This window comes from Pecten maximus, chromosome 10, assembly GCF_902652985.1.
Source record: "Pecten maximus chromosome 10, xPecMax1.1, whole genome shotgun sequence".
NCBI lineage: Eukaryota > Metazoa > Mollusca > Bivalvia > Pectinida > Pectinidae > Pecten > Pecten maximus.
Genome location: NC_047024.1, coordinates 21,011,667 through 21,023,283, shown reverse-complemented (window position 1 = coordinate 21,023,283; position 11,617 = coordinate 21,011,667). Strand labels below are relative to the sequence as shown.

The 11,617-nt window shown below is 33.5% G+C and overlaps 1 protein-coding gene across 1 annotated transcript; it reads left to right on the top strand.

The window, feature by feature from the left end:
- The first annotated feature begins 7,763 nt into the window (after positions 1–7,763).
- On the top strand, positions 7,764–11,523 carry LOC117336194. Its single transcript, XM_033896647.1, has 5 exons — positions 7,764–7,954; positions 8,572–8,663; positions 8,950–9,453; positions 9,702–9,758; positions 11,064–11,523. Exons 3-5 carry the CDS (start codon positions 8,988–8,990, stop codon positions 11,204–11,206), a joined length of 666 nt encoding a protein of 221 aa, XP_033752538.1. The 5' UTR covers positions 7,764–7,954; positions 8,572–8,663; positions 8,950–8,987; the 3' UTR covers positions 11,207–11,523.
- Positions 11,524–11,617: the final 94 nt, after the last annotated feature.

Below are 11,617 nucleotides of genomic sequence, written 5' to 3'. Positions count from 1 at the left end.
TTAAAAGATTCTTTTTTTCATCGAATCTGGCAGATAATAATGATTGTGTATCTTCACTACTTATAACCTTGTTATAATTAATGAAAACACTGAGCTGTATAAATTTGCTAATATAATTCAAAATTCCATTCAGCAAGTGACAATTATAGGAACTTGCAATCAATTGTTAGTGATGCAAAGTAAAATCAACATCTGCAAATATGGATTGGTTAATATCATTGTAAAATGATCGATTTGTGTATGTCTCAGTCTCTGACATAGTTTTGTTTTTAAGGAAATTAGGAATGTTCATAAGATTCTCCTAAATCCTGATACCTACCAATTTTATACAAATTTACTGCAGCGAGCTCCTCTCTTGGAGTCCTCTTCTTTCTCCTTAACATCTAATAAATTAATATTTAAAATGCAGATATCATTTTCAAGTGTAGAAATACATAATACAAAACATTACAAACAAACACATAATTGTATAAGATATTATTTATGGATGAATACAGAAGAGAATGGCATCTCAAGTTTTGTCATACATAAGGCAATTATATAAATAACAAAATGAAATCTAAAAAAAAAATTAAAAGGCAATATTTATCAAAGAAAAACTGAATTTTTTATGAATTTTGTATGATATTGTGAGAACTTTTTTAATGGCTTTCTCAGTGATCGACGTTCTGCCTCAACATTTTACGTCACGGTAAAAGTTCGTCACGATGCAGTACGATATCATTACTTTGGGATGCAATAAACTATTTTCTACCCGGAAGTATTTAGATGCTTACCAAACGAGCATATATTTACACATCTGTATTTCAAGCCAATGTTGCAACAGTATTGAACAAATTTTAGCATTGTTTCAACGTTAAAGAAATGGACAATATAATCGCCGTAATCTTCTGTATAATCCAGTCTTTTGAAAGAACAGTACTGTAGGCTTGTCACGAACTCTTTAAATTGCCAAAATTTGACATATCCGATTGCTTGTTTTGCAGACGACGCTCTTTCAGCCATGTTTTTAACAAAATGTTTAAATACCCCATGAAACCAGTAAGTTATCAATCATAAACACTCACCTCAGCCTTGTCCAGCTATATGCTTACTGCGTTGATACGAAAATGAGGTTCACACGAAAAGGCGCGAGGATGTACATAATGTATCATGGTGACTTCCGAAAGTAATTTTGGCGGGAATTACACAGTGTGTGTGTATACGGTGACTGTGGTCTCATCGATACACCCTACGTGGCTACACACTGTGTGTTGACTTACCAGCGTTGTTGTGAGATATCCCCTAAAATTTCGTCTGCGCACTCAGATTAGAGTTTGAAAGAACATGATGAGGTAATGAAAGCGAGGTAACGGGAAAAAGTACCTCGCTTTTTAGGTCACCTGAGACAAAGTCTCAAGTGACCTATTCTAATCCCCTTTTGTCCGTCGTCGTGCGTCGTGCGTCGTCCGTCGTCCGTCGTCCGTCGTGCGTCCGTAAACAATTTACATTTTCGACTTCTTCTCCAAAACCCCTAAACCAAATTCAATGAAATTGGCAGGAAGCTTCTATGGCTAAAGGTCAACCAAAATTGTAAATTATATGGTCCCCACCCCCCAGGGGCCTGAGGGGCGGGGCTAAAAAGGGTCAAATTGACTAAAACTTCAAAAATCTTCTTCTCTACTCTCAGATATGGTGGAATCAAACACTCTTCATAGATGGAAGGGTCTTAAGGTGCTTTACCAAAATTGTAAATTTCATGACCCAGGGGTCTCACGTTTGCCCCTGGGGAGGGGGTAAACTTTACTATAGTTTATATAGGGAAATCACATTTTTGACTTTTATGTGTTTTATTTCTATTGGAATTCATTCTAATATGGTAAACATTGTCAGCATGGGATGACAGTTTGATGGCATGCACATGTTGGCCCTGACTGACCCCCAGGGGCTGATGGGCGGGGCTAGAAAGTGCCAAATTGACTGAAATTTTAAAAAATTTCTTCTCAAGACCGAAATAAGTTGGAATCAAATACTCTTTAAAGTTGGAAGGGTCTTAAGATGCTTTACTAAAATTGTGAATTTCATGACTCCGGGGTCTCAAGTTTGCCCCTGTGGAGGGGGTAAACTTTACAATAGTTTATATAGGGAAATCACATTTTTGACTTTTATTTGTTTTATTTCTATTGGAATTCACTCTAATTTGGTAAACATTGTCAGCATGGGATGACAGTTTAATGGCATGCACATGTTGGCCCTGACTGACCCCCAGGGGCTGATGGGCGGGGTTAAAAAGGGCCAAATTGACTGAAATTTCAAAAATCTTCTTCTCAAGACCGAAATAAGTCGGAATCACATACTCTTTATAGTTGGAAGGGTCTTAAGATGCTTTACTAAAATTGTGAATTTCATGACCCTGGGGTCTCAAGTTTGCCCCTGGGGAAGGGGTAAACTTTACTATAGTTTATATAGGGAAATCACATTTTTGACTATAATTTGTTTGATTTCTATTGGAATTCATTCTAAGTTGGTTAACATTATCAGCTTGGGATGGCAGTTTGAGGGTATGCACATGTTGGCCCTGATTGACCTGGAGGGGCTGATGGGCGGGGCTAAAAATTGTCAAATTGGCTGAAATTTCAAAAATCTTCTTCTCAAGACCGAAATAAGGTAGAATCAAATACTCTTCATAGTTGGAAGGGTCTTAAGGTGCTCTACTAAAATTTATTAATTTAATGACTCAGGGGTCATAAGTTTGCCCCTGGGGAGGGGTTAAATTTTACTATAGTTTATATAGGGAAATTACATTTTAGACTGATTTGTTTGATTTCTATTGGAATTCATTCTAACTTGGTTAACATTTTCAGCATGGGATGAAAGTTTGATAATATGCATATGTTGGCCCTGACTGACCCCTGACGGCTGATGGGCGGGGCCAAAAAGTGTAAATTAAATTAACTGAAATATTTCAAATCTCAGGTGACCGTTAAGGCCCATGGGCCTCTTGTTTTTGTTACCTCGTTTCGTGGTTGTGTACTCAGGGTCGGTACCTCGCTTTGTAGGGTACACCAACACACACACACACACACAACACACACAAAATATCTGTCCCTGTACACCTCACTACGTGTACGTGGCACCAAATTTAAAGGCCAAGTCAACAAATATCTGTCCCTGTACACCTCACTACATGTACGTGGCACCAAATTTAAAGGCCAAGTCCATCTCAGGCGCACCATCTCCACATGCAAATACACAACATAAAAAAAAGTTGAGAGAAAATAATTGGGGTTTTTCACGGACGCAAGGCTAGAGTCTTCCAACCCTACATATACTCGTTCTATGAATGGTTTCCTATCATTCATATCATCAAATTTCAGGAAATGTAAATTATAATCAGACAATTAAGGCGCATTTTGTGCGCACTTTATGATAACTATTGTCTTCACAGTTGTAACAATGCGCGACACAGGGGACCGATATCACGTGTTTGCGTATGAATTCATTCCAACGTGACCATATTGACCAGTGAAAATATTGCTTACAAACTGTCCCTATGTAACCAGTGTTTTCACTGGATGCCTGTCAATCGGATTGAAATTTGTTCAGCGTTTTGAAGTTTAGCGTCACTTTTGCGCGAGACTTGCTATTCAGAAGACTTGGTCTAATCCAGTGCTGTGTGTGAGTATTTTGTTGAGTAGAAGCCATTGTAGATTTTGAATTTTTTTCAGCGACATATTTTCATTTTCAGGGTCAAACATTTTATCATATTAGTGTAAAACCTGTATAGTAAGACCTTGAATGTTTTATTTCTGGTGGGGGTGGGGGAGTGTCCTTGGTTGGGGGGGGGGGGGGAGTCCTTTATGCTAAGACCTTGAATGTTTTATTACTGGTTGGGGGGATCCTGTATACTAAGAAATTTAATGTTTTATTACTGATGTGTGTGTGGGGGGGGGGGGGGGGTCCTTTATACTAAGAACTTGACTGTTTTATTACTGGTGGGGGGGGGGGGGTCCTTTATACCAAGACCTTTAATGTTTTATTACTGGTTGGGGGGGGGGGGGTGTCCTGTATAGTAAGACCTTGAATGTTTTATTACTGATGGGTGGGTGGGGTCCTTTATACTAAGAGCTTTAATGTTTTATTACTGGTGGGGGGGGGGGGGGGGGGGGTCCTGTATAGTAAGAACTTTAATGTTTTATTACTGATGGGTGGGGGGGGGGGTCCTTTAAACTAAGAGCTTTAATGCTTTATTACTGGTTGGGGTGGGGGGTGGGGGTCCTGTATACTAAGAACTAGAATGTTTTATAACTTAACTGATGTGGGGGGGGGGGGGTCCTTTATACTAAGACCTTTAATGTTTTATTACTGGTTGGGGGGGGGTGTCCTGTATAGTAAGAACTTTAATGTTTTATTACTGATCGGGGGGGGGGGGGGTCCTTTATACTAAGAGCTTTAATGTTTTATTACTGGTTGGGGGGGGTCCTGTATAGTAAGACCTTAAATGTTTTATTACTGGTTGGGGGGATCCTGTATACTAAGAAATTTAATGTTTTATTACTGATGTGTGTGTGTGTGGGGGGGGGGGGGGGGGTCCTTTATACTAAGAACTTGACTGTTTTATTACTGGTGGGGGGGGGGGGGGTCCTTTATAGTAAGAACTAGAATGTTTTATTACTGGTGTGAATGGGGGGGGAGGGGTCCTTTATACTTTATTACTGTTTGGGGGGGTCCTGTATACTAAGAAATTTAATGATGTTTTATTACTCAAGGGGGGGGGGGGGGGGGTCCTGTATAGTAAGAACTAGAATGTTTTATAACTGATGTGGTCCTTTATACTAAGAACTTTAATGTTTTATTACTGGTGGGAGGGGGTCATGTATAGTAAGAACTTTAATGTTTATTACTGGTGGGTGGTGTCCTGTATACTAAGAACTTGGCTGTTTTATTACTGTTGGGGATGGGGGGGGGGGGTGTCCTTGGGGGGGGGGGGTCTCCTTTATGCTAAGACCTTGAATGTTTTATTACTGGTTGGGGGGATCCTGTATACTAAGAACTTTAATATTTTATTACTGATGGGTGGGTGGGTGGGGGGTCCTTTATACTAAGACCTTGAATGTTTTATTACTGGTGGTGGGGGGGGGGGGGGGGGGGTCCTGTATAGTAAGAACTTTAATGTTTTATAACTGATGTGGGGGCGTGGTCCTTTATACCAAGACCTTTACATCAATAATGTATTTATTCTTGAAATAAATTTTCGAATTCATTTAAATAATTCAATATTTATTTTTTTAAATAATTTTGAATTAAGATGACATTTTTATACTAACTTTTTCTGATATAAATTTTTAGATCCAATTTTCAGGTCATTGTTAAATTAAGTCTTCAAATACTTTTTTGATTCTTTGAAATAAATTTTTGAATACTTGAAATATTTAAAAACATATTCTTTACATCAGTATTTTAATATTAAGTATTTGATATATTTTTGAGTTCCCTCTTTACACAATAATGTATTTATTCTTGATATAAATTTTTGAATTCATTTAAATAATTTAATATATTTTTTTTTTATAGAATTTTTGAATTGAAGTTTACATATTTTATACTAGATTTTTCTTATATAAATTTTTAGATCCAATTTTCATGTCATTGTTGAATTAAGTCTTACAATACTTTTTTGATTCTTTGAAATTAATTTTTGAATACTTGAAATATTTAAAAACATATTCTTTACATCAGTATTTTAATATTAAGTATTTGATATATTTTTGAGTTCCCTCTTTACACAATAATGTATTTATTCTTGATATAAATTTTTGAATTCATTTAAATAATTTAATATATTTTTTTTTTATAGAATTTTTGAATTGAAGTTTACATATTTTATACTAGATTTTTCTTATATAAATTTTTAGATCCAATTTTCATGTCATTGTTGAATTAAGTCTTACAATACTTTTTTGATTCTTTGAAATTAATTTTTGAATACTTGAAATATTAAAAAAAATATATTCTTTACATCAGTATTTTAATATTAAGTATTTTATATATTTTGAGTTCCCTCTTTACACAATAATGTATTTATTCTTGATATAAATTTTTGAATTCATTTAAATAATTTAATATATTTTTTTTTATAGAATTCTTGAATTGAAGATGACATTTTTTATACTAGATTTTTCTTATATAAATTTTTAGATCCAATTTTCATGTCATTGTTGAATTAAGTCTTCCAATACTTTTTTATTCCTTGAAATAAAGTTTTCAATACTTGAAATATTTAAAAAAGATATTCTTTACATCAGTATTTTAATATTAAGTATTTGATATATTTTTGAGTTCCCTGTTTACATTAATAATGTATTTATTCTTAAAATAAATTTTTGAATTCATTTAAATAATTTAATATTTATTTTTTTAAAGAATTTTTGAATTGAAGTTTACATATTTTATACTAGATTTTTCTTATATAAATTTTTAGATCCAATTTTCATGTCATTGTTGAATTAAGTCTTCCAATACTTTTTTATTCCTTGAAATAAAGTTTTCAATACTTGAAATATTTAAAAAAGATATTCTTTACATCAGTATTTTAATATTAAGTATTTGATATATTTTTGAGTTCCCCGTTTAACATTAATAATGTATTTATTCTTAAAATAAATTTTTGAATTCATTTAAATAATTTTATTTTTATTTTTTTAAAGAATTTTTGAATTGAAGATGACATTGTTTATACTAGATTTTTTTCTTGTATAAATTTTTATATCCATATTTCAGGTCATTGTTAAATTAAGTCTTCAAATACTTTTTTTGATTCTTTGAAATCAATTTTTGAATATTTGAAATACAAATGTATTTTAAAAAGATATTCTTTACATCAGTATTTTAATATTAAGTAGTTGATATATTTTTGAGTTCCCTCTTTACATCAATAATGTATTTATTCTTGAAATAAATGTTTGAATTGATTTTAATAATTTAATATTTATTTTTTTAAAGAATATTTGAATTCAATCTTTATATTTTTTCATAAATTTTTTAATTTAATTTTCAGATTAATCTTGACATGAAGTCTTAATATTTTTTTACTTATTTTTCAAATACTAATTTTTAGATCCATCTTTTTGGTCATTGTTGAATTAAGTCTTTAAAAACTTTTTTTGATTCTTTAAAATAAATTTTTGAATACTTGATATATTTAAAAAAAACTCAATCTTTATATTTTTTCATAAATTTTTTAATTTAATTTTCAGATTAATTTTGACATGAAGTCTTAATATTTTTTTACTTATTTTTCAAATACTAATTTTTAGATCCATCTTTTTGGTCATTGTTGAATTAAGTCTTTAAAAACTTTTTTTGATTCTTTAAAATAAATTTTTGAATACTTGATATATTTAAAAAAAACTTATTCTTTAATTTTTTTTAATTCAATCTTAAGATTTTTTTTTTTACTTTTACATGAAACTGTTTAAACATAATTCTTCAGATTCTTTTACATCAATGTTGAATATATTTGAATAAATGTTTGAATTCATTTAAATATTTAACTATTTATTCTTTAATCATCTTTTAAACTCAATCTTACATTAATTTTGTCTTGTAGCCATGACATTTTTCAGAATAAATAAGTATAGATTTTTGAATACTTCTTCAGATCATTGTTGAATTTTTTTTTTGATTCTTTGAAACAAATTTTTGAACTGAATCTTCAGAATTTTTTTTACTTTTCTTATAAATTTCTTCAAATACCATTTTTAGCTCGTCTCTTCGAAGAAGAGTGAGAGCTTATGGGTCTACTTCTTTCGCAGCCGCGGCTCAGCCGGTAGCCGCCGGCAGAACCCGGCACGTCACTCGATTCAGAAATCTTGTGCAGCCGGAAATGCGCACGCATCCTATCCGTGAGCCGGGTTTGCCTGTGGCGGGAGATAGGCAAAGGGGCTAACAAGATGGCGGGCGTTGGTGCGGAAAGGTAAGTTGACAAGTGATATTTTTGAAATTCTTTTACCATAACTTGTCCAACCAATACGTTGTATGGGGAAAGTTGAAGTAAAGTCTACGGGATTCAGATAAGTTCAAATTCAATCAGCTATCAAGTTGGAAAAGACGGCAGATGATTATTCATTGAACTGGCAACCCAGTAGCGTAGTCTTGCGTGGACCACGTGTGAAGTGCACAATGCTGCCGGCCCGGTAGATTACACTCCATTCCAGTGCGTGTTGTGTTACACTTGAAGTATTTTTTATTATTATTAAGAACTTTAAAGATTAACAACAAATTTCTTCACCCTCGGGTCCAGTACTATGCGCATTTCAGAAAAACCTACTGTTGCATCGAAACTAAAAAAACTTCCATAATTTATATGGGCCGAAAAATGATAATAAAATCAAATATTGGCTATGGAGTTTTAAATATAGGTATACAACAATCAGCTTAATTCATGATTGCACAAAGAAGGAAGGGGGGGGGGGGGGGGGGGGGGAGGTCTGAGGAACAAGTACATGTAGGTTACAGTTGATCTGAAGTCACCAGAATAGATAAAACCGATGCCTTCTACTTGATTAATAATACATTGTCTATTATTTACAGGACCTACACATTCAAAGTCGTGGATAAGAGGTCAAACACAAGCCATCGAATAAATGTCAACAAGGAAGATGCTGACAAAATCCGGGCTGGTGGTAATTAATTCTTTATATGCAGGCCATTAAAGCAAGCTTTTCGTGAGTTTTGCTGTATAATATATATAGATAAAAAAATAAGATAGAAAAATAAAATAATTAAATCTGAAGGACAGAAAACGTTAGTATAAAAAAATTTCACATTACTTTTTTTAATATATATTTTCCACATAATATAGGTTCTTGGACAATAGTAAATTGAAGCACTTGTCTTATGTTGCCAGGTGATTACTCAATTTGCTGTAGCCTCTCGTCTCCCTTGTTACATTTTATTTTATTTTTGTAGACAAAGAAACCATGGCAAGGCTATGAGTAGAATTGCCCATGAGCGAAGTTGAAGATGCTACAAGTATTGAACAGAGTTCATCAGGATATTCTACCAGTACAAGTAACAGTAGCACTACCTTGGACGAGTCTGGGTCCTATGATGACTTGCCAGACATAGTAGACACCGAGCCTACTGCAACCCCTGCAAATACCCCAACTCAACCCTGGAGTGAGGCCTCCGAAAAACTTATATTGTCATTATATCAACAGATAGAAGACAAAAAAATCCCAACCAAGGGTAAATGGAAAGTAATTTGTAATAAAATGCAGGAAAAAGGATATTATTACACATCAGAACAGTGTCGCCTTAAAGTCAAGGCACTCAAAGAGAGGCATCTGAAGCTACAGAGGAACAAAAGTGGTGAGGGGGCACCAGAGGACAAACTGGAAGATTTCATGGAAAATATATTTAGTGGACAGGCAGATGTTCATCCAGAGATAGTTCTTGATTCAGAAAATAAAGGTTTGATTGATAGATTATTATATGTTTTACATGTTTACATAAATATCATCTGGAACCTATTAAAGCAGTTGTTGAGTAAATTAACACAACATAATATAAAATCCATGGATCTTCATCTTGTTTATAAATGGTTTATGAATTATGATTATTCAGATTTTCGCCTGCCTTATGTGAGAATGTTTTCAATTGTCTAATTTGATCAGTAGTTAACTCTATTTTCCTCCATTCTGTTTTATTATATATTGCAGAAGACCAAAATACTCCGGCAGCAGCAGCAAGCGACACTTTCTCCGATTCAACTCCTGGTATGTATATGTATGCCCGCCACAAAGTGATCTGGGGCATTTAGTGTTCCCCTTGTCTGTCCCGTTAGTTTCTATGTTAAGCATTTGGATCATTAGCTTAGTTCTGGCAGAACTACATTGTCTCAGTCATATACGGCAAGCCATTGTTTATTTTAAATACATATATATGTATTGTATTTCTTATTAATAATACAGATATGACGGGTATCTTTTAAATGTACATATCTATATCAGATATCTATATTTAAATAAGAAATACAGATATCTGTAATATATTGAAACAGATATCTATTTAAAAGATTTCTGTATTTAAATTACACATATCTGTATTTACAATTACATGTAAAAATATATTGTGTTTTAAGCATTTTCATTTGGAAATGTATCATCATGGTGAAAGATTACAAATATGATCTCTATAGCCTCTCACCTCCTGGGTTGCGAGTTCAAATCCCGCTTGGGGGCAGTTAATAAAAATTGTCAAGGGATTTTTCAACGTAGTTTGAGAAAGTTACCAGTTACTTGCTTAACATATTTTCAGTTCCTCTGTATGTTGTGAAACGCCCACATTTCTGGCAACCACAACTTTGGGAGAAAAAAAAATTGAACCTTCTTGCAGTACTGGAAAGGAGAAGAAGGGGAGATTACCTTAAGCACTACTGGGAATATTTAAGGGATGCCTACATTGTTTTGAATCCCATGACAACACCTAGATATCTCCCAGTGATGAATGAAAAGAATAAGCGCCTAATGGAATTCAAATTCCATCCAGGTTGCAAGAATGGATGCTAAGGTTTCATATGAGTGATCAAAGTTACGGTATATATAACTTTGTATTAACTTGATCAATTTATTAATGTGGGTTTAATATCCAATGAATCGTTTGTCAAATTCGATCCTTAACTGTCCCTTTTAGATATTTGCTGGACAGTCCACTTGACAATGTGCTAAATAAAGTCCATTAGAATATGAGTTCCACCAAAACAATCCATTCATGTGCCATTAGGGCCATTATATAGTTTCAACATTGATCAGTTGTTTGCATGCAACTACTTCCTTTTTAACAACTGTGCAAGAATTTAATAGAAGTGCTTAACCCTTGCTTAGCCTAGCAATAAATACATTACTTATCCAAAAGAAAACCTGTAGTAAATTTTGCACTTAAAGTGACAACTGAGACAAAGTGTCCCCAGACTTGTTTTGTGAAGATGACAGAACGCCTAAATGTCAATTTTATTTTTGATATTTAATTATCTTGAGACTTGACACTGAATTAACATTTAAAATAATGTTCTTTTTATTCAGAGCTGCCAAAAGCAAAACGTCGAAGATCGGGAGTCCAGGAAATGATGGACTACCTCCAAGAACAAGACAAAGCAGCGGAAAGGAGGCACCACGAAAGATTAGATTTGGTCAAGGAACTTATTTCTGTGTTCAAATCAAAATAGTTTTGAATATTATTCCTGATTCATGTGAATAATACATGTTCAAAAGACTTTATTTCAATTTTATTTCAACAGGAACATTTAACATGTTTAAGTAAACATTTGTAAAGGTCCTGGAGAACATTTTGCTGGTTTCGCAAGCTCGCCAGTCCCAATCAAAATATTCAACAATTGGCTTGGACAATAAATAATGTTAACCAGCTGAGCCCCTTTTGATCCCTTGGGACATTTTGTTTTGTTTTTTTATTTTGTTAGATTCACTTGAAGCACATTGTACTATTATCCAAACTTTTATAATTGTGAGTTATTAAAAGTTCATAATCAAAGCTTCCTTGTTTGTTAATCCTGTATAGCCTTCGCATATATACATAACAAAAACCTGAAGGAAAATGGTTTGTTCCCCGATTGACACAT

What these genes read in the sequence shown, in the direction of transcription:
- LOC117336194 (XM_033896647.1), top strand. Translation starts at nt 8,988, where the DNA reads ATGAGCGAAGTTGAAGATGCTACAAGTATTGAACAGAGTTCATCAGGA. An exon ending in TCTTGATTCAGAAAATAAAG is followed by an intron (nt 9,454 to 9,701) that starts GTTTGATTGATA and finishes TATATATTGCAG; the next exon opens with AAGACCAAAATACTCCGGCA. An exon ending in TTTCTCCGATTCAACTCCTG is followed by an intron (nt 9,759 to 11,063) that starts GTATGTATATGT and finishes CTTTTTATTCAG; the next exon opens with AGCTGCCAAAAGCAAAACGT.